Source organism: Mesocricetus auratus, unplaced genomic scaffold, assembly GCF_017639785.1.
Source record: "Mesocricetus auratus isolate SY011 unplaced genomic scaffold, BCM_Maur_2.0 Super-Scaffold_100007, whole genome shotgun sequence".
Classification (NCBI taxonomy): domain Eukaryota; kingdom Metazoa; phylum Chordata; class Mammalia; order Rodentia; family Cricetidae; genus Mesocricetus; species Mesocricetus auratus.
In genome coordinates this window covers 71,530,374-71,554,700 of record NW_024429191.1, presented here as the reverse complement: position 1 = coordinate 71,554,700, position 24,327 = coordinate 71,530,374, and the positions used below count along the sequence as shown (strand labels likewise).

The window sequence follows — 24,327 nt, the reverse complement described above, 5'->3', positions numbered from 1 at the left end:
TAATGAGGTAAATGAGCCCCAGAGCAGCACATAGATGAATAGAAACAGGTTAATTTAAATTAAAATAGCTAGCTGGAAACAAGTCTAAACATTCATAGCTATTAATAAGTCTCTGTGTCGTGGTTTGGATGCTGGTGGTTCAAGAAAATCTGCTATACTTAATGCAACAGTGTGATCTATTTTTCCTCCTGAGACCCAGGGAAGCATCTACAAGGAATATAGTTTCTGGCTTGAGTTTTCTGAGTTTTATTTCTACAACCAATCCCTGTTTATGACTTGACTTGAAATTGTTGGTCCTTTTGTTAGAAGGGGTAATTTGGTGACTTCTAGATGCATCTTTTGTGGATGCTTTCCATTATTTATGTTTGTAAAATAATTGGCCCATGTCTTCACTGTTTTGAGACTGTCTCTATAAATGACCGTGTAATGGCATCCTGTTTGCTGATGCAAGAAATATGGTTTGGTGGATAATCTTACTCTCTACTGGGGTGACTCAACTAAATTACCTAAAATGTCTCTTGAACCCTGGGATTTGGTAGAACTACAAATTGAATGTGACACATTAAAAATTGAAACTTTGAGTCAGGAAAATCATGATCTGTTCCTTATTTGACCACTGAATGTTAGTGACCTTTGGCAGGTCTCTTGCCTTTTCTGGCATTTGGGGATGATTCTGCAGGTGTGTTGGAAGAAATGATCTCCCAGGTGCTCCTGGCACAGCTGCCAGAGATAGAGACTCTGAATACATTCACCTATTTCAAGTCCAAATCTGTATCTTAAAGGGGGGGGGAGGTGTGACTTTTTCTTAACCTCTTCAAGCTTTTGTGAATTGTTGACATGGGTCATAACAACCAGGAATAGGTCTTCCAATTTAAGAAATTCTTTCTCAGTTGATTTTCATTCCTGTGTTTTTGCAAATGAAATTTTTTCCACATTCCTGCTAGCTCACATAAGTACTATGAACAATACTACCCCTTTAGGTGTGCTGTCACTGGCTTTTGTTTTAAGGTTTAATAAATAAATAAATAAATGAACACACAAACAAATAAATAAATAAATTTGTGTGCATGTGCCTGTGTGAATTTATGTGCATGACATGTATGCAGATGTCTGCAGAGGCCAGAAGATGCTTTCAAGTCTCTTGGAGCTAGAGTTATAGGCAATTGTGAGCCACCTGATGCTGGAAACTGAACATGGAGTCTCTGCAAGAGCAGTGAGTGCTCTTAATTGCTGAGCCATCAATTCAACACTTGTGAAATAATGACGGTGATGGTTGCCATGGTGATAGTCAGATGTGAAGATGAACTGCAATTAAATTCTAGTTTTTAAGTTTTAAATTTTTCTTTATGATACAGCAACTTCTGCTTGCTTCCAGGAAACAATACAGAAGGATACGTAAGTCCAAAGGAAGATAGTGGCCATCACAGTGTTATCCTGTGGGTCAGACCAGAGCTACATGCAGGTTAGGATGGAGCGGGTGGAAGAATGATTCAACAGACTTCTTCAAACACAGTGTTCTGTTTTAGACTGCTCTACCATGAGCATCTATAATTGGCAATCCAAGAAGTTGCTCAATGGACTGAGATCTCCTCTACCAGACATAATTATAAAAATGTCCCAAGAAAAATCCCTTGGGTCACCACCCTCTTGCAGTTGTGTTTATACTGTGCATGGTCAGCATCTGGGAGCTGGATCCCTATGTGCTAAGCTTCTCAAAGGCCACTTTGCTCAATCTGGATAGGGCTGCTTCCCAGAACTCTAAATTGGGCTTCTAGCCCTGGCAAAGACCTTCCTATCTTGATCTGTGATTCCAGGGCTGAGATGAAGAAACGAAATGAATTATTCTAACACACTAGCTCTCAGCTATTCCACTGCTCTTCCCAGGTGCCCTGAAGAATTCACTTACCTTGAATTTGTGAATAATTTAACATATAAATTCAAAAATCTGTGTTAATATTGACATTAACTTCATTAGGGTTGACATTATGACTATAGAATTTTGATTATGACATTCTGGGTATAATTTAGGCACTTTGAAAGCTCTAGTCTATATTATCTTCATTTACTCATTCAATTTCTTTGCTCAGCAGTATTTACCCACAGCTCATTATGTACATGGGGAGATATTTTTAAGGAGTACAGCCCACTCTGGGACTGCCAGGAGTTAACAGTCTGGTTGGAAGACAGGGTCTTCTGCTAGATCAGAGGCCCCTTAAAGACAGCCCTCCTGGCTTTTTCAGTCTTTGAATTTCCCTATCATGCTAGACCGGAAGGTAGGTAAATAGCCATTAGTGCGGGGTTTACAGAGAAACCAGTGTTGTGAATCAGAAGTCCTGGGTTAAACCCCACCCTGACATTCTTGCATGTATGATTTTGACTTTCATTAAGTAAGGAGTTCATATTAAGAGCAAACTTGCCAAACTGGCGTGTGCTGATTAGAAGACAGGTGTTTTGTTAGTGTGCTTCAATAGAGGTGGGGTAAAAGTTAAAGCCCACACAATGTCAATGACAGGAGGGGCCATGTGTTCTCTATCGGCTCCAGGTCTCACATACATGCTCACACTGCTTCTACTATAGCGTAAACGCTCACAGCTTTCTCTCACTTTAGAGCTACTGTGCAAGGTACTATGTGAGGCACCGTGCTCACCTGGAAGGCCCCTGGACAGTCTTCTTGTCAGCCTCACGAATACTGCTTTCTCAGTGAGACCCATACTAGCCACCCTATTTAGACTTGTGGCTCCTGCTTCCATGCTTCTCTCTTGATCTCCTTTCTCTGCTGTTTAAGTCCTCATAGTCTTTGCAATGTTCTGACGCTAAAGATGTACTCACCTGTTATTCTTGTTATTTATTATCTGTCTCTCCCCTTTGGACTGGAAAGACCTCACAGACAGGAATCTGTAGCTGTCTTATTCACTGTAGCACATGATAGATAGTCACTATATGTTCCTGGGATGAGATGAATGGAAGTTACTTACACAGCAGGCTGACAGTGGCCGGGTATTGGCAAAGAAATTCTACAGCCACTTGTGAGTCAAGTCTGTGCCTTGTTCCTTTAATGGATCTGAAATTCCTTCAGGGTGATTTTTAATTGTCCAATCCTTCTATGACTTCCACCATATAAAGAGTAGAAATATATTGGTACTTTATAAACACATTTAAAATTTTTTCACGGAACTTATTTCCCTTCTCTGACAATTCTCTCTCTCTCTCTCTCTCTCTCTCTCTCTCTCTCTCTCTCTCTCTCTCTCTCTCTCTCCCTCCCTCTCTCCCCCCCTCTCTCCCTCCCCCCCTCTCCTCTCTCCCTCTCTATCCAGTTTCTATGGGAATTTGAAGTTTTAGGCAGCTTCTATCTAAATATTCCTTTTCAATTTATTTTTATTTATTATCTTAATTTTATGTATGTACATGTTCAAACTGCATGGATGTGTTGCACCATATGCATGCCAGATGCCCATGGAGGCCAGAAGAGGATTTCATGTCCCCTGGAACTGGAGTTGCAGATGGTTATCAACCACCATGTGGGTGTTGAGAATCAAACCTGGGTCCTCTGATAGAGCAGTCAGTGTTCTTAACTACTGAACCATCTCCTTAGTTCCTGTAGCTTCAATTTAAATGCCATTACATATTTTCTGCATGGTCAACAAATGTAACACAATTCAGGACTCAAAGGAAAAACTACAATGTTTTTGTTTCTGGGACAGCAACAGTTGATTGAGTTGTTCATTCAGTTATTGAATGATTCATTTCAAAACATTATTTAAGCACTTACTTTATGTTGGGCACTGCATTAGGTACACGATGTCCAAGGTCGAATAGCTCTTTGCTTAAGGGGTTTACTTAGATAACCCATTCCTTTCTGCAGTAAACACATGTTGATTGCCCTCATGTGCTCAATGTTCAAAGTGCTGGGAACACAGCACTGACCAAACAAAAATTCCCAACAGCAAAGAATGTCCGTTTCAACGGAAGCAAGGATAAACAGGCGTAACGCCCACAGTGACGGGAAGCATCATAGACTGGTTGGAGTGAGCACATTTTCAATGCAAAAGGGGTAATGAATATTTTGATTGTTTTCAGGCCACACATAATCTCTGCTGTTTACTACTTCTGTTAATTTTTGTCCATTATTATTTTTGTTTTTGCAAACAGATTTTTAAAACTGTAAACCATTCTTGGCTCCCAGACTTGACTTCACTCACAAGGCGATGCTTTGCCAGGCCTCCAGTGCAATGATATACAACTTTACCTGGAAGTGAAGAAGGGGCAGAGCCTTACAGGATGGGAGGAGGGAAGGGATCCTGAGAAGCTACAAGAGGGAGACTGAGGTAGATCATGGTTGAGGAGATAAATCTGATATTCATAGCAGAGAGAAGAGCTTTCTTGTGGCACATGACACATAGTAACACTTCCATGTTTGTTATCCATATTATTGTTATATTTAAGTACCCCAGTTCTCTTTCCACCTTAATCTCTAGTTGGGCCAATAAAGAATCTCTATCATGAGGTTCCAGTGAAGCAGCCATGTGCTAAACAGATTGCTTTTTCTTCCCCCAATCCTACAGTGGTCTGTGCCTACTGGGGCCCTGGTTCTCAGTTGTGCCCCAGCACTTACCATACTCTAGCACGGGTCAGGACAACTTGGTGTTAGTTTCTTATTCCTACCGATTCGTGTTGTTTAAGTGAAGTGGTCTTTCAAGGATGCAGATAATTGCTTCCTTGAAGAGAACGAGGCTGCATTGTCTGCTTCTGTTACTGATTCTGAAATATTCTCTTTTCTGATTCAGAGATGCCAAAAAAAGAAACCATCCTATATTTCGCATGCGACTTTTAGTCTCTCTTTTCAATTAAAAATATGATGTACATCACCATAGCAACACCTATGGACTTCCCCTCCCTGTCTTTTGAGCAGAACTGGAGACTCTAGAGGCTAAGATCCAGGAAGGTCAATGCTGCTGTTTCACCTTCAGAGGGAACAGCAAGCATGGTGATTTGAAAGGCTTCTCATCATTCTTTCTTATTATGATCCAAGATAGCTATTTCATCATTTTGTCTTGGAATAAACCCCAAATATGTCCATGTTGTCAGTGTGTACAACCATGTACAATATGCACACACATATGTATGCATGTGTGTGTGTGTGTGTGTATTCCTCATTAGACTTGTGACTTTTCTGAAAAGAAATTGGATGCTGTGTGCTTAGAGCCCAGCATACAGCAAGAGTACAATAGCCATAGAAAGAGGAAAAAAAATGAATCAGAGATTGGGTCATAGATGCCCTGTGAAGTGGCTAGTACAGCTTTTAGGGAGCTACTTTATCCCTCAGGAATGAAGAACTCAAAGGAGGTTTTGAAGATAAGATTGTCCAATTTCTCCCAAGTAAGATTTTTTCTTGTCTAGTTTCCTTATTGGAACTTAACCCACAAACAGGATTCTTTCCCAATATTATCTTTTATTTCATCTTACAAATAACCTACTTTATACTAGATATTAATCTAAGCACTTAAAATGATTAGCAAGATAAGGAGCTTGATTATTAAAAACAGTTAATCTTCACCTTTAAGAAAAGTAAGACATTTGAATCCCTGAATATGCTCATTCATCACAACTCCCAATAAGGCATCCAGGAATTCTTCATGTATGACATTAATAATTTTTTACAAAAAACACAGTTGCTAATGGCATCTTACAGCCACACAGTTTTATAAAACAAAGCAAATGATTACCATCAATTATAATAACATCACTAGACAAGGCTACAGTTAATATACAGCTCTTCAGATAGCGACCACTGCAGTATGCTGAGGAAAACGCCTTGTATTAATTGACTCATCATGCTCAGCAATGATAGATGTGGCAGATGGTAAAGCAATTACTCACTGTCAACAAAATAAACACATACTCTGTTGCAAGAAGTGTCTACTTGGGTTCTCTCAAAGGACAGCCAGAAATAGAGACCGAAGGCAGTACAACAGAAATAGAAAAAGTTAATCTACAGGGTAACAAACACTTGCCTTTCCTGAGGCTAACTAGAATTTAACTGGAAGAAGTTTCTGGAAGCAAGTTATGGACTGTGCAGAGTTTAGTAATTAGAAGGTACATTAAAGCTAATAGTTCCCCCATTGGTTAATGTGTGTTTAGGGCTTAATAAATCAAACAATGGGAATTCACTATTTTCAGAAGCAAACTCATTTCATTGATAGATAGCTCCCACTGTTAGAACATGTATTAAGCTGAATGTCTTCTGCTTGCAGCTCCCACTATTGGCCGTTCATGTGGCATAAGTGCTCAACTCTTCTTGTTCACTAGGGCAGGTTAAATAACTCAAAAGTCAACTGTCTGCATAGTGATCCTTATATGATACTATTTTAGAGCCTCTAAAATGCTTGTTTCTAGCATTGAAACCATACCAGCTTATAGAGCATGCAAACTGAGGGACTTGGGGGAAATGTGATGACATAGTGTAATCTGTCCAGGGTGAGATATAACTGTACTTATGCTGAGGCTGCGCTGCAGGGGAGAGAAAGGAGAGAGAGAGAGAGAGAGAGAGAGAGAGAGAGAGAGAGAGAGAGAGAGAGAGAAAGAGACAGAGACAGAGACAGAGACACAGAGAGATACAGAGACACAGAGAGAGACAGAGAGATATAAGGAGAGACAGACAGACAGAGAGACAGACAGAGAGAGGCTGAGAGACCCAGTGTGTTCACATTGCTTGAGAAACTGTAATCCCAAATCTCAGTACATAGTATGCCAGCTTGCTATTTCCAAGCTGCAGTTACTATTAAATTCATCTTTTCCCCTTCTTCACAGGAAGGAGTTGTTGTTATGTTTTCTATGTTTGGAAAAGTGGAACTTCTTGGGCACAACATTTCCTGTAACTGGCACCATGGTTGCTAACCAGTATGTCCTGGGAACTTTTACAAATATACAGATTCAGAGCACACTGCCAGAGAGATGCAAGTTCATCTGGTCTGGGGAAGGAGTGCAGCATCAGTTTGGACAGTGCCTTCCACCCTTGTTATATCTTATGTGCTGCACGGTTTAGATGTCCTCATTAACACTGGGCCATAACCAGGTTAGCTCAGGCTAACTTCAAACTTGAGGTCATTCTGTTTCTGCCTCCCTTGGCATCACAGACATCCATCACCATGTCTGTCTATCTGGGAACTTTTAAATGTAGATTCTCTGAAGCATCTAGTTCCTGTGGTTTGTAATAGATCTAGGAAAATTAATATGCTAAGAGGTTAAATTATTATGCATCCACTAAGACACACTCAAAATTATAAGTTGTTTGTATCACTGTACTTTAACATTGAAGTAACAGAAGGAATGGTGTGAAGATTTTAACCTAGTAACCATCTATATTTTTAAACCACCCACTTAAACAGCACTTCTACTATGAAGCACTGTTCTGGTAAACACTAAAATATGACAGTACAGAGGGAGAAAAATAAAAACAATGACCAATGAGCAAGTAAGCCAACAGATAAAGTAACAGCAAAGTTTAAAATAACACGCATTATCGCAAAGAAGAGTTTAATCTCTCTTTAAACATTTCCTACTTGAGACTGACCTACCCCTGTGCCTCTGAACTGTGATGTTTTGCCCTGCGTTGGTTATATTTCCTGCCATCCTCTAGTTCAGTACCTGTAGTTCTGGAGAGAAGTTTTCTGTTACTTGGTTACTTTTAGCAGACATCCTTCATCAATCCTAGAATATGCCCCCCCCTGCTCCCCCTGCAGATTTGGAGAGAATCCCACACTGCTGCTGAAGTCCATTGTCTATGCAGCCATTACTAATAGATGACAGACAAAGTACTGCGTGAGATCTACATGCAGTGTCTCAAACACACAGTGCCCTGACATGCCTGGAGGCCCTTTCTCATCCTATCCCTCATTTCATGCTTTATCTTTTCTTTAAAGTCTATCAATTGAGCACTCCTTACATCTGGGATCCCACTAAAATTTTTAAAATATCTTTGAGAGGTGTCTAAATTGCACCTTAGAAGGATCACGTGACATCCCAAGATAACATGGTGTGTATCAAAGCAGGGGCTACAAATTAAGGCCCTTTGACTCCAAAGCTGATATTTTAAAATTATTCTCCATTCCTTCTCTCCAAGCCCAGTTCAAAGGGCACCTCCCCTGTGAAGCTTCTCGGACCCCTTCAAGTAAAATGTGTCGTGTCTTTCTTTGAGGCTGCCAGGGCCTTTGTATGTCTCCATTTCAGCATGACATTATGCTTCAATGATTTGAATATAGTCCCCTTTGAACTTCTTTGGGGAAAGAACTCTTTTCTTCTTTTTCATTTTTAAATTCATGTGTCCCAAGTAACTAGTAGGGTCCCCAAGATGACCTCAGTCTATGTATTTTGAATGCACATCATAACCTGGCTTATGAATTTTTTTCAACTTATGGTCTATTTAATGGTATATAGCTTTAACACACATTAAAGAAAAACAATGCCAGGTTTTAATCATGACCTTAAGTAACAAAATAAAAAGACCATATAAAATGTATACTCTTGTAATTTAAAAGTTTTTTTTGACATTAGTTATTGTGTGTCTTACTAGGAACCTACTTACTGGTTACTTATTATATGAGGACCCCTGATCCTTAAGTCATAGTTGTTCCTAAGTGTAAGGAGTAAAATAGGTCAAGTGTCACATCACAGATGAAATCTGGCTAAGTCTGATCTCTTATCTCATCTGAAACTGTGGTTCATTGCATTATTTGGATTTATTTTTGTCTGGACTGATGGTGGCACATGGCGACACTCACCATCAACGGTGTGACACAATGGAATTTCCATGCTGCAAAATTTCAGGCAAACTTCAGATCCTTGACATTGATTTCACAGTGCATTGCATTGCGTGTGTAGGCAGGTAAGACCCACTTCACCAGAAGGGAAGTTGTGCTGTTATACAGGATGCACAAGAGGCCCATGGCCCCGGGGTGAAAGTCGAGAGGCACAGAAAAGGTGAGGGCTTGAAGTTAAACAATTCTCTAGCTGTTTCCAACCTGTGCGTCACGACCCCACATAGGGGCCTCACATCAGATATCTACATTATGATCCATAACAGTAGTAAAATTACACTTATGAAGCAGCGACAAAAATAATGTTGTGGTTGGGGGTCACCACAACATGAGGAGCTGTATTAAAGGGACGCAGCACTAGGAAGGTTGAGAACCACCGCACCGAATCTTACATGTTGGCACTAAACTTTAGTGCTTTGGGGGAATCACATACCTCCCCAGAGAAGGCCTGTCCATTGAGGAGGTGTTCCGACCCTTGGCTGTCCTCACTCCCAAAGTGTAGCCGGATCTCCTCCAGGCGGTGGCTGTATGTCATGGGCCCTCCTGAAATGTTGACCAAGTGCTCCTTGTCCAGGCGGAGGGACACATGCCTTCCAGTGTTGTACATGGTCCCACTGACCTACAAGGCAATGGGTAACAGGTCAGACAGGGTTTTTCCTTCCATTTCCCCCCAAGCCCAGAGAGGTGCAAGGTAGTGCCATGCCATATATATATATATATATCTTCTGACGGTAGCACATCAGGAAAAACCTACTTGTGTGGAAGGGCATGATAGCCTCTTCAGAGGGTTTTCTTTCCATACCCAGCTTCTAAAGTACTTCCGGGGAGGCATAAGTCAGGAACTTGAAGGGAGGAACTTAACAGGTTTTTCACCAACTGTGATGGCTATTTTGTACATTGAACCTTACAAAAACTAGTTTGTTCCTCTCATCATAGTTGTCTGGAAGGTAGAGATGGTACAGAAGTTTAAATTTAATTTGTAAGAAACCAGAGAAAGAAATGAGCAGAGAGTTTAAGGGATCCAAATGAGAGATAAGAAAGCCGCTATGGGAGACCAGGAGCAAGCCTCGGTGGGAGACTGATACACTTTGAAGTCTCAAGCACCCAGGCAAGCTGTCTTGGTTAGATCCCTCTCCCATCCCGGTAGCAGACATCGCACAGAAAGAGATCAGGTCCTCACTCAGAGATCGTAGCTTCAGGGATGTCTGAAGAAAGTCACATGGGGTCCCATTTCTCACATCCACACCTCATTTCTCATTCCCAGTTCCATCTTGCTTCAGTTCCTCCCTCTACTTGCCTTTTTCTTTGGATCAATTTTCTGGGCTCTACAAATGACCTTGTGTCATTCCCATCTGGGAGTCTCCCTTCCTTCTCTGGCTTAGCTTGGGAAGCTTTGGGGAGACTTTGAAGGAAACTTGATGGGTTGCTTCTGGGTTTTTGGATGCTGAATTCTCAGGATTTTCATCCTATTTACTCTGACCTTTTAGGTACACATTTTTCTCTCAGCAATTCCTTAGAGACTTCCTGTAACTTCCATCTATCTGTGTATCTGCCAGTCAATCAATCATCAACCTATCTATCATCTATCACCTAATATCTGGCTGTCTATCTGTCTCCTCAACCAGAGAGTGTCTTTTTATGTAGCACAAGCTGGTCTCAAACTCCCAATCCTTAGACCTTAAGTTCTGGGACTATAACTATGCACCAATATGCCTGGTTTAATGAAATTTCCGATGAAGTCATTAGATCTGGTCTTTGAATATTTGCCCAGGGTCCTGCCCTTCTACCTTTCTGATCCTGGTATTGTGAGAGATTGGTTTGGTTCTTATATTGCTCACTATGTCAGTCAGTGGCATTCGCCATTACTTCATTAACAGTTGTTACTGAAAGGCAGGGTCCATGTGGGGGCAGGCAGCCAAAGGGAAGAGGGAGTGAGAGAAAGCCAGAGTGGGAGTGAGGGAGTGGACAAATAGATGAGAATCACCAAAACTCCATATTCCTTTGTAAGTTCCTCCAGGGCACCTGAACTGCATTTATCAGAGACTTTACATCTTATTGGCAATTTTTAAAACATTTTTTAAGTTAACTGTTCCCAGTAACCAAGTAATCTTCAGGAAAGGTTCTAGTCCATTTCTCCAATCTCAAGCATGTGGTGTACGGCTAATTCCTATGACAAAAGGAGAATATGCCTCTTTCAAGCTCTAGTTCAGGACTTTGTATGTAACAGTTTCCCCCCAGTGTTTCAGAAACACACTGACACAAAGCAAACGTAAGAATTGGGGTCTTTGGCCAGCCTGGTCTACACAGTGAGTGCCAGGACAGGCTCCAAAACTACAAAGAAACCCTGTCTCGAAAAACTCCAAAACAAACAAACAAATCAATAACGTTTGCATTGGTCCAACATATTCATTCTCTTCCTTTTTCTCTTTTGGCTAGTGCATGCATGTCTCACTGGTGTCAAAGGATCCTCCTTCTTCATCTCCCTTCCACCCATTTCCTTCTCTTTCCAGAACCTGGTGGCTTATAATGGTACTTGTGAAACATCACTCATTTGCTGCTTTCAGATAATCTACTTGCCTCTTGCTTTGGACTTTACTGTGATACATATGGGCAACAGACAATACATTTTGAAGGCTAAAACAACAAAACAAAACTAGGAGAACCTAAAGATAAATCATTTTGCCTTTTGGTTGTCTATTTCCCCCAGGTTCCCTTCTATACACATGGTTGTATTTTCATTAATTCCTTCATTCATTTTCACTCCTTCATTCATCAGCAATTCATTCATCCAGGTTCAGAAGTGGTTACCTATCACTGATTGTGCTAGGAACTTGGGACACTATGAGGAGCATGCATGGTCTTTGTCTTCACAAAACTCATCCTTCTTTATGCAAGCTCCCAGTGTACAGGCAGCTGGGGGAATATACAGCACGCACCATTATGTTGTTACAATTAGATGCAACATCTCCTTATCTATACCCTTTCCCTAGACAATGAAATAACATTAATTTGTATTAATCATAAAAAGATGTGTAGCCAGGGTATGGTTTGTTGCACTTTAATTTAAAACTAAAGGCTTGACAATGTTATGTATGATATCTGAATCTAACAGTACATCTGCACGGTAGTAATTAACACTGCACCAGTGTCATTTTATCTGTAATGCTAATTACTGTGTTTCCAATGAATGACTTTGGTACACAGAATGTTGGGAAAAGTTTGCTTGTGCAGACCGGGAAACAGGTGAGTGGAGAAGCTGAAGCTGCAGGGGATATCCAGGCTGCCCCTGACTGTCCCACAGCTCCCTAGCCTTTGTCTGAATTCATTGCAACTGGAGGCAAGAGGTGCATGGTGTGTGTGTGTGTGTGTGTGTGTGTGTGTGTGTGTGTGTGTGTGTGTGTGTGTGTTGCCCATTTTGCAAAGGAAGGAATTTAGGGAGGTTGACAAGGATTCAGCGACTTGTCCAGAATCATTGCACAGTGGGCAGGAGGCAAACCAAGGACCAGTTATCTTGATGTGAGCAAAAGCAACAGTTTCTGCCCATTTCAGATGAACTTTGGGTGTGGGGTGTCATTTCTTTTGAACACTGTAGATAAGGCCTTAGGCAGTTCTATGGGTGTGGGTGTGGTGGGTAATGAGATTGTTTTACAGGAACATGGAGGACTAAGATTGGATGCTAGGCTGCTGTCCACCTTAGGATGAAGACAGAAGAGCTTGTTTCCCTAGCTACAGACATTTATACTGACTTAAAACTAGATAGAGATATATGTATTAAAGGAAGCAGGACATATAAGCCTGTTGAGAAGGTATGCCAATAAATAATATAATAGCTTGCTTAAACTGACCATGTGAGGAATGCTAACCTATCAATTATTCTTAGATGAAGAGCCTTAAATACTACACTTAAAGTTTCTCCATGGGAGTCAGGTGGCACAAATCTTTAATCCCAGCACTTGGGAGGCAGGAGCAAGTGGACCTCTAAGTTCTAGGCCACCCTGGTCTGTTGAGTGAGTTCCAGGACAGCTAGGGCTACGTGGCTGTCTGGAAAAACAAAACAAACAGCTGACCTGAACAAGGGGGGGGCTCTTGAACCCCAGACTGATGACTGAAAGGCCAGCATGGGCAGACCCCCTGAATGTGGGTGTCAGTGAGGAGGTCTAGGCAATCTATGGGGCCTTGGGTAATAGATCAGTACTTATCAGTATTTATGCTCACTCAGCCTGGACTCTTGGGGGGAGGGCCTAGGCCCTGCCCTGGATGAAATGACAGACTATGGATACCCACCATGGAGGGTTTTATTCTCCCTGGGGAAAGGAGTAGGGATTGGGGGAGGGGGTGTGGGGGTTGGTGGGAGGGCGTGGGAGAAGGGGAGGGAGAGGGACCTGGGATTGACATGTGAAGCAATCTTGTTTCTAATTTAAATTTAAAAACAAAACAAAACAAAAAAGTTTTCCCACGAGAAACCCCAAGAGCCAGAATTATCCTCTAGGATATTGGGATTCCAAGTTCTACAGCTCTGAAAGTGAGTAATAGGTCAGTAGGAAGAGTTGGTAAAACTATGTGGTTTATATGTTGCGTCTGGGCTTGGGGGTCAACTCAAATCAAATGTAACATTAATGCAGAGATGTCAGAATGCATTTGCTTTGCCCAAGCCTGGGATGGACACCTTTGGGGGATTTCTAGATCTGGGGAAGTAGGATTTTAGTTCCCACTTTCTGAGAGCTAAGAGATGGGTAATATGTATACAGTGTAGGCTTACCAACTGAACGTCTGATCCCATAATTAGGAAGGCCACTTGGTGCCAAGAACGGTTAGTGAGGAGTGGCCGACAGCCTGTCATAAATTAGGTGTCTTTTCTTTGCAACTCAGCTTTCCCATTACGCATCTTTGACTGGTCTGCTGAAGTGTGTAATAGTTCTCTGCAATGTAATTAGTGAGCGTAAGAGGTTTAAGAACACTGCTTAGCCTGGTTTCCTGCAGAGTCCTGGTACACCAAGGGGCTGATTTGTGAAGGCTGAATGCAAAAAGCTGGGGGGGCTGCTTGTTCACATGGCACATGCGGGGCACTGTTCAAGGAAGAACAGTGTGCAAGAATCAGCTGAACTCCAGCCATGACAACGCTGCAGCCGAGTGAATACACAGGTGGGTAAAAGGAGGGCCAAATGGAGTCTCGAGTTAAAATGACTTCAGGAATAATCAAACCCAATAACCCAATAAGCCAGAAAGCTGAGATAGATCCCAAGCTAGATGTTGCCCCCAATGACTTTGTTCATTGATCTGACCGGCCCATCTCTCCCGAGTCTTCTTTAAATCCATTTTTTCAAAATCAGTGTACAAAGAATTAGGTCTCATTACAGCAGTTTTCAAACAACATTTACTTATTTTGTTGTCTCTCTTCCCCCTTTCCTTCTCTCTGGCCATCCCCCACAACCTTCTTTATACTTGAATGTTACCGTGATCTCTTGCTCCCAGACCCCACACCTTCCTGGATACTTCTTTTCCCTTCTTATAATCTCCTACCTCGTTTCATGGTCTAAACCCAGGCTCACACCCTTTAAGCATGAACTAATGCCGCCACTGTGGAAATCATTCTGGAGTTTACTGAGAGTATTAGAAGCAGAACTGTTATATGACCCAGATATACCCCTCAGGCACGCTCCCTCTCCTAGCAGCCCTTGACAACTTGTAGCTCATCTTCTGAGGAATAGGCCACTGTGGACTTTCCCCTGTCCATGTTGGCATGTTAGCCTGTGTGGTCATTATAGCATTTCTGTTCAGGTAAATTATTTCTGTTTGCTAGTTTAAGGACATCAGGTAAATTATCTCTTCTGATGCATACTGACTGAATTTAAAGTATTGGAGTGCTGAGTGCATGCACATAGTACTGGAGCTAAGTGTATGTACATTGTAATGGGATACTAGGTACATGTACATAGCTCTGGAGTGCTAAGTGTATGTAATAGTACAGGAGCGATAAGTGTGTGTACATAGTACTGGGATTCTAGGCACATGTACATAGCTCTGGAGTACTAAGTACATGTACATGACACTGGAGTATTACGTGTAAAAACCATAATCCACACAAAAATAGAAAGGAGTTACCCTGATACTTCCAGATGCCACTGTATCTGGATAGTGGTCGTTGCACAGTTTCTGTCCAAATGTTTTATGTTATTTAAGTTTTACTATAATGGTTAGGAATGGTAGGGATTGGATATGGAGAAGGTAAAGGCTGTGGAGCTTTGGGAGTGGGCATGATCTCACCCATCACTCTTAACCCTTCCTTAGCATTGCTCAATTTAATTTTTCTCCTTTTTGTCTCAGTTAGCCTGTTTCTGGTCTGTGTATAGACTAGGGTTTTTAAAATCAACCCTGGATAAACAGGTGAAACAATCATATATGCTGTCTACTATTATATCAATTCTATTGTCATAAAAACAAGATTTAGTTTATATTAATGTTGACTCTTCAAATAATGGATCATCTCTTCACAAACTCCGGGGATATGAGGCTAATGACAGGATGGATGACGAACATGTATATAAGACATTGCATGGTCTACCAACTTATTGGCTAAGTGAAGAGCAGTCTTTCTGTCCCCCATGGTACTTGAGGTGCCCATGAGTTGGTGGCAAGAATTAGACTTAATATTGTCTTGCACAAAAAGTTATTGGTACCCAGTCCTGCCCAAACTCTGAGCATGAGTATTCTAGATACTCTGAGGTATTTGGAATGAGTTTTTCCATTATAGTTCTGGTATATGAGTTCCCAAATGGGAGTCCCGGGTACTGCTTTCCAATTATCACATCGAGAGCCCGCAGGGTTCTTGCCAAGTCACTCACAGCTGGTTGTCTGAATTTAATTTTTTTGAGTCCCTAGTGACTGGCTGGAGTCCTCTGTGGATGAAGAGAGCAACTGGAACCAAGATGGCACCATTTGGTGGAAAACAGATTGCTTCTAATTTCCCTGTCCCATTAGTTCAAATTGGGTTTAAGTTGAACACACACATTTGTAGTATTTGTTTGTATTTTTAAAAAGTATATTTTAACAAACAAATCACATCTATTTAATATATGCTTTATGACATATTATATATCTGTTATATATTTAATGACTTATATTTTAATTCTTGTTTTATCAAAACCCACACTAGGTTTCTATTCATTAATTAAAAAGTGAACAGATTTTGTTTTGAGCTTCTTCTGGCTATGTAAGCCAACTGTATTCTTCATTTGATTCAGTAGGTATGAGGTGGGACAAGAGTAGCTTCTAGCTTCTTTAGTGACTCCTTTTTTGAGAAATTCTGAGCAGAATTAAACAGATATTCAATGCTGGGGGTAGGGAAATAACAGTATAGAGTGATTTCTTTCATCCTTTTTCTATGCCTTAAGGGGATGCCTTAATAACTATATAGATATGCTGCCAAAGTTCATTCTAGACGTATGGAGAGGACTATACATTGATTCATTCTGGGACAAATAGCTTTCTCTAAACTGTGAAAATCCAAGGTTCGGTCACTTTAATTAACACATTGAGACTTGCTGTAGAATTTCTAGTGTAATGCCATTTAATTCAGTCCATGATTCACATGGCTTCAGGAAAATCACTCCCAATCTCCAGTTATTTCATCTCCTAAGAGGAGAGTACCTCTGAAATGGAGCCCATGGAATACAGTGGCACTGGCACAGGGGCAGCATGCAGATTGCCTTCTTAGCATTCCCCCGTATGGTTATCACTGGTCCCACTGGTCAGATGTTAGAATCCTTGATGTCAGTGTCTTTCAAAGAAGCTAGAAACAGCCAATGTTTGGGGTATATGGCAAATCCCTATGTTTATTCATCTTTTCATTGTGTGCAAGTTAATTATTTTACATTAATTTTCCATGGTATTGTGGTTTAGATATGAAGTGTCTCTCCAGTAGACTCATGTGTGGAGGCATGGGCCCTATTTGCTAGTCTTAATGACCAAGAAGTGATTGGATCCCAAGCCCCAGACCTAACCAATGGACTCATTCCTTGACACATTAATAAAATGATAGTATCATGGGGGGTGATGCCTACTTGGAGGAAATGGATTCCTGGGAAAGATTTGCCTTGTAATCACTCTTTCTCTCTTCTCCAACCTCCTCAAACAGGCTACCATGAGGTGAGCAGCACTGTCTTACACACCCTTACACCATGCTGTCCTGTCTTACCATACACTCAGAAACAATAGCATCAGTTGACCTTGACTGAAACCTTTGAAACCATGAGCCAAATGCAATCTGTCCTAAATTAAACTGTTTCTCTCGGGGATTTGTTTGTGATGAGAAGCCTGACTGGCACACACCATGTCCTAGACTCTTGCTTACTGGGTGCTGCTGGGCAACATTCTGTACTCAAGTGCATATAATTGGCAGAAAATGTACACAGGCAGGCACCACACAGAATGTTGGGGACTTAGCAGAGGGTGACTAGGGAGCACTGTGCCTTATCTTTTAGGGCACTGGGAGATGGGCCTGTAAAGAAAGACTCAAAGGAGCCTGTGAACAGGAGGTCCAGGGATGCATGACACACATCCTACTTAGTATCTTTTTATATTATCATTTTAAAAGTAAAAAAAGGGGGGACCTTGGATAGCTCATAATGGTCTAGAGCACAAAGACCTGTCCGACAGAGAAGCTACCAGTAGAAACAGAAGGTAGCTAGCTACAAGCTGCAACTTTAAGTTTTCTAGTGCCAGCATTAACAAAACAACAAAACAATGGAACTGACATCAAGAATATATTTCACCTAACCTAACATGTCCAAAGTATTATTTCAACATATAATCAATACAAATTTGCTAATGAGATATTTTGCACTCCCCCTGTCCTGCCCTAACTCTTAGAAGCTCAATGTATCTTTTACACTTCAGAGCACATCCCAATTTGGAACTCACCACATGTTACACACAGCTGGCCCACCCCAACTGAGGCTTCTGAATCTGAGGTACCAATCAACAACAGACTGACAATATTTGGAAAAAAAGATTGCATTAATACTAAACAAGCACAGGCATTTTTCAAGTCAATTTTTCATCAATATTGCAACCACTGACATAGCACTTCATTGTACTGAATGTTTCAAGTAATACAGATGCATTAAAATATAAGGGGATGTGCATAGGTTATCTGCAAATGAAGAGCCCTTTGATATTAGATATTTGAGTGTTCCCAAGTTTTGTAGCTGAGAATAGTCTTCAAATGAATCTCCCTTGGCTACTGACAGATGAATATACTCTATTTCTATAGGAGGTTAGTGACTACCATCTAGAAGAGGGTAGTTTGGCTCATCTTCCTTTCAAATCTTCTCTCTATAGAGTGGTCCAGTTGGGCAGTTGCCAAGGCTACCAAACTCCAAGGAGAATTAAATAGTCTAGAAATAAATTAAGAGTATGTCTGTTTCCTACCCAAATGTCAGTTTTTAATCTACCAAGATTTTTAGTATTTTGAGTGTGATTCACATGGCAATTTTTATGGGGCACACACGCATAGAACTTAACAATACTTATACAAAATTATGAACCACCTAATATTTCTGCTAAGAAGCTGGTTGCATGTGAGAATCATTTCATTAGCTGAAAAGATCAGCCACATAAAAGTGGGAAACCTTTTGTTCACAGGTGTATTTACTGGGAGATCATAAAGGAATTCCCAGAAGCCTTCGCGCATCTGCTTCCTCCTCCCTGCAGGATCACACAGGCTCTGTTCCCATCTTGAAGGTCAGGCATTCATTCTGCATTCACCAAGCTATTAGTCTTGTCAGTTAATGACTGTAGAGCTGATGTTTCCCATCACTGTCCAGCTTTCACATACTTTGCATAACTCAGAGCCTCTACAAGTAAATGAATACCCCCTGTACTCTGCAAGAAAGGGTCAGGGTCTTAGGCAGATAAAGAAATACCATCATAACCCAGTAGTGCTCCATTCGGATGCACCTGTGATCACACTCATGTCTGTTGCTATTGACTACTGCAGCTTTATGTGTGTGTGTGTGTGTGTGTGTGTGTGTGTGTGTGTGTGTATTCATGTTCACATGTGTAGGTGCATGTGTGTGTCAGGGGGCATGTGCAGGTGTGTATAGAGGCCCAAAGTTGACACTGAGTGTTTTCTTTAATCTCCTTATACTTTGTTTATTAAAGCACGGTATCTAACTGAACCTTAAGTTCACCAACTCCAGCTACTCTCCTAGCCAGCTCGTTCCTGAGTATTCCTGCCTCTGCCTCTGCTGGGATTGTACATAGATGCCACACCTGGTTGGCTTAAAAAATGTTTGTTATACCTACCCCTAAGGCTCAGGACCAACTTGGAAGAGGGGATAGACATACTGTAATGTTCAGAACTCATGGAAGAGCAGAGCAAAGCTTGTCTTCTGGACATGACAGGACCACAACACTCATGAATTCACACCTGCTGTGGTGCCTGCATGAGAGCAGAGTCAACTTCACCCAGTCATCAGTCCAGCTTCAGAGAAGGGCTCACAAGCCCCCATTCCTAGCTGAGGAGCTATGGATGGCTGCTGGCTTCTGGGGGAGGGAAAGTTAGTTTCCTTTAAGGGTTTGGGCATGATCTATTGACCATGCTTCAGTCCATGGCCTCAAACCCAGAAGTATATGGGCAGCATAAATGGAACTACAAATTATTAAAAAAGAGAGAGGACACAATGTTGGGGGTTAGGGAAGTAAGAGATGGACCCTGAAGGAGTTGGAGGGCAGTAAGGGTTGCATGTGATCAAAATAAATTGGATGAAATTCTCAAAGAATTAACAAAAGTGTTATATTGTAAGTTTTATTTCATATTTTGTTGGTACTGAGATTGAGTGTTGGGTCTCACGCATACTAGTCAACCACTATATCAGCTTTTTGCTTGAATTGCTTATGTGGGTTTTGGGGATTGTTCTCCAGTCTTCATGTTTGCATACACAGAAAGGGCAGTATCCAACTCCCCAACCCTGATATCTAGGAATAGTAAGTGTCCTTTTGGAAGCAAGTGACCAAGTGAGTCCCATGCTTTGATGAGAGGCCACATCTAGAGATGGTCCTACTGATATTTCAATGCTATGCTAAGTCTCTCTCTGGAGCTCTATATGCCTGCTGCTGTGCGTGCATGTATTAGCGATTCTTTTCTTGCCTCTGCCCTAGGAAGTAGACAGTTTCATTATCATCATTTGATGAAGAAACTGAGGTTCAGTGAGGGTAAACAGGTCACAGAGGGATTTGAATCAGAGAATGCAAGTGAAGGACAGCCTTTGCTGACCACATGCTGGGCTGCTGAATTGGCTATAAGGAGGAGAGATGACAGTTCAGGGGAACCATGGCCATTTCTCAGAGAAGAAAGCATTGGAAATGGGCCTTGCAAGGGGTGCAATCTGGGCATCCAGAGGTATCTAGAAGAGGAAAGCATATGAGTAGGAAATGGAAGGTGTTCACAGAGAATGGCACCAGCGACTGCTCAGTGTTGCTGGAATACAGAGACAAAAGCAGCCCTGGTGTGACTGCACAGGTTATCTGTGTTAGCAGATAATGGACATTTGCCAGATGACAGACTGTTAGCATTTCACACTGCTCATCTTCTCCCACCTACCCCCATACATGACAGGTAGGTAGGATCCCCACCTCCGTGTTACTAGTAAGGAAAGCTGGGATCTAAGAGGTTAAAGAAACCATCTAGTTTGGAGAGTAGCTCAAAAAGGATGGAGGACTTGAATGTGTGTCTGTCTCTTTTTACCGCAATGTGAAATAAATCACGTTAACAATGACACCTTTCATAAGAAGTACTTCCCTGCTGGCATGCTCTGTCCTGCTACACTCATCGTCCACAGATGCTACATTTTTATGCTGAAGAAAGTTCCCCATCATGCTGCCAGTCCTCACTCCACCCCTGCTCACCTCCTTCTCCTTCTTCTCCAGCCTTTGGCTAATAGCAATAAAATCTAAAAGTCAACAGCCAAGTAAAGCCCAATGACGTGATTAAGTAGCTGACAAGAGGAGCTAGAATTTCACCTCCAGGGTGAGCAGACACACATTGCAATAACCAATACTTCAGAGAAACATGGCTCCATTTTGCGCAACTGATATTTCATATCGTGGCTTCAAAGTAGTGACTATGGCAGCCAATTCGTGTCTAGTAGAATAAAATGCCCATGGAGGAAAGGAGGCAGAGTGTGTGCTGTGGAATGGTTTTTTTTTCTTTCTTTTTTTCCTGCTTGTTGTTGAGCCCACAACCTGGGTATCCAGCAGGGGAAAGCCAATGATGTCCTTTAATTTCACCCATGACAAAAGTATTGAGTGGCCACGAAATTATTTGTACAATTGATCCTGCGGGTGCCGGGAGAGAAAGTTCACCAGTGGAGTTAGATCCAGTCAAAGGTGGCCCTTTACTCCTGTTTCTTAGAAGCAGCAAATAATCATGAACTGAGAGGGCCAAAGAGAAACTGTACAACCTGTCTCCACATCTCTGCATTCTGTCCTTTAGAAGAACACTTGACTTCCTCCTCAGTGAGGCGACATCACCACGCCTTCCTATTATGTATTGCCCCCTTCCCCTTTCTTTCTAATTTTCTTTCTAATTTATGAATGAATTTGAAATGCTTATGGTCAAGCATGGATTTACTAGTTCCTTCCAGGTGATCTCTCTCTCTCTCTCTCTCTCTCTCTCTCTCTCTCTCTCTCTGTGTCTGTCTGTCTCTCGCTCTCTCTCTCTCTGTCTCTCTCCCCCACCTCTCTCACAAACACACACGGCAGGGGGCAGACCCTCTCTTCTTTTGTTCCATTTCTTATAAGTATTTAGAAACTTTAGAGACTCCTCCTCTTTGAGATTTCTGTGCCCTGTCCCACCCGCTCTGTCTCCACAGCCTTTCTCTTGGAGTACCCTCATCTTCTCCTGTCCTTAACTCCTTGTCTTTGCATAGCTGGCATCTTAGTTGCTCACATCTCAGACACCGTTTATAGTAAAATGCAGCATGCTTTAACTTCCCATCCTGCAAAGAAAAAAATACTACTAATGAAATAGCGGCATGCCATCCTTTGTAGAAAGCATCCCAAACAGATGTAAGAAAATGCATCCTAAAAGCAACACTCTCATTTCAATAAAATGGTATCTCGACACAATGCCTGCAATTGTCTTCTAACAGCACACTTTTGTAGTGGTGTAACAGGTCTTGACCAGCAGGCTCCAAGTGACACCTCCTTTCCTCTATGTAGATGCCCATTCTCAAACTTCAGGACGATTTTATCCACCTCCCTGGGACCTCATAGGCTGGGTTATGAGGCTGTCCTGTGTTGCCATGGCACTTTGAATTAGCTCATGTGTCAAAGCTCATCAGCATGCTTTATAACTACTGTCATGCATGCTTCTCACTACAGGGACCATGGAGAATTAGTGAGCATGGTGTGCATCTCGTTCTCAATATTCCCAGTGACTGACATGGGAAGTCCTCTGAGAGGGACTGCCGAAAACAGTTATGGGCTGTTAGGCATGTAGTTTCTAGACATGGTCACTAGAGGGCAGTGTGGAATCATACCAGGTAAAGACTGGCTGCTCCCCAAGAATCTAGGTTGTAGAGGTGGAAGAAAGCTGGCCTCCTGTGGGCAAACTGGCTGAGAGCCTGGAGCTTGTATCGCTCCTAGGGCACAGTGCCATTCTGCAGAATCTACTTTGAGGATGCTCCTTGGGTCTCCTATTCCTTGCCAGCCTGTCCACTAGGTGCTTTCGAGAAGCTGCCTCACTGCGTTCCTTATTAAGTGTCTAAAGCTCTTCCCTGATTCCCACCCGAGGCAGAAGAGGATGGAGGCCACAGACAGGGACAAGAGACATCTCCCTAATATCCTCATTCACATTCTAAGGAAAGCAGGCACATTCGAAGGGCCTGCAATATAATTGCTTTGCTTTGAAGAACAACAGGTAACAGCATCAATATTTGATTTTTAAAAGGTTGTGTGAACAGTTTTAAATATTAAAGATGAAGGCAAAAGACTCAGACCGTCTTTTCATCTCTACAGTTGAAGCATTTAAAGAGGAAAACGGTGCTGAGGAGCACAGTAGGATCGTGTGCCCATCAAATAGTATTCAGTTGCAAGAAAGCACAATTATTCTGGAGTGCGTGTATAGGACTGGAAAGCAGTATTGTAGCAGGGAAGTTTTCTGTTCATTATTTCTGTAATGAGAGGAAAAGAACGCAATCACCGGAGTAACTTTCTCCCGCCTCATCGTGGGCTGTTGTGTTCTCTCAATGACTGGTCTGGGACAGGTTCTGAGACGCCTCAGAAATTAACTATCCAACTTCCTGGCTAATGAGCCCAATATGTCAATTTCTACTGATCAAAATGATGCAAGTCGATAAAACATGCTTCACTTTGTAAGGAAATATACTCTTAATAGGGAGAACAGGAGGGTCAGGGTCCTCCAGAGATAATTATGGGCCAGTGGAATTAGAGGCGTGGGGCTGCACTTACTGTCTGGGGATGCCCCGTGGGGTTTGTGTGGCAGATACTGTCTTTCAGGGACAATAAATTCCTTCATTATATTTCCATTACTGCATTAATGCAGCAATGTCCCATTTACTTGTAACCAAGGCGCCTGGATTCCGGAAACTTGGCATTTAATGCTAATGAGAGCTTGCAAGCCAGGTCTCTCTCTCTCTCTCTCTCCCTTTCTCATCCTCCCCCCCTCTCTCTCTCTCTCTCTCTCTCCATTTCTATTTCTCCCTCCTTTCCTTTCTCCCTCTCCCCCTCTCTGTCTCTCCTCTGCTTCCTCTCTCTCTCTCTCTCTCTCTCTCTCTCTCTCTCTGTCTCACCCTTTCTGTTTCTAATTCTCCTCACTCCCTCTCTCCTTCCCTCCCTCCCTTTTTCCGCACGCTCTGTCTCTCCTTGTCTCTGTCTCTTTCTCTCTATGTATCTGTCTCTGTCTCCCCCTTTCCTCCGCCCCCTTTGTATGTTTGTGGCATTGTCTGGCTCTGAGGAAAGCAATCTAACTAGAGCATCAGGAACCTGGAGGACATTGGGTGTGTCTAGGGATCTGAGGTGGCTCTAGTCATACAGACACATGGATGCTAGAAAGCAATAGAGCCAGGAAGAAATTGCAGCTGAAGAGAGACGTTGAGATCAGTCTTCATTGCTATCTGAGCAATGCTTAGTGTGAGACCTATCCTGCAGAGACCCTGGAGGTGAGGTGATCAGGGCTCAAAAACACAGTAGCAATGTGCACAAAGTATCAGGACCTAGGTTCTTAGTTGTGCACTGTTGGAACAGCTTGCTTATTTTTATATTCTTCAACAACAGATATAGAAAAAACAAAAAGAGACCCCTGGTATCAGAATTCTTTTTTGAAACATTTTTAAAAATCTATAATAGAAATTACCTAGGAAAGTAAAACTGTAGTTATTTTGAATAACTTGGATATTGGTTTGTTAAGTTTCCAAGAACCAGTAGGTGTGCAATGATAACACGATAACTAAGAAGTATTTACTTAAGGTGACAAGTGAGTGGTGCTGAGTTT

The 24,327-nt window shown here is 42.0% G+C and overlaps 1 protein-coding gene across 5 annotated transcripts in view; it reads right to left on the bottom strand.

Annotated features, from left to right (window-relative positions):
• The window catches only part of Ca10 (carbonic anhydrase 10), a 497,907-nt gene that overhangs the window by 95,180 nt on the left and 378,400 nt on the right, over positions 1-24,327 (bottom strand). For all 5 annotated transcript variants that reach the window (XM_040749478.1, XM_040749477.1, XM_013117703.3 and 2 more), the window contains one exon: positions 9,247-9,432. In XM_040749478.1, the coding sequence (XP_040605412.1) occupies positions 9,247-9,432 (186 nt within the window). The remainder of the gene's footprint in view (positions 1-9,246; positions 9,433-24,327) is intronic.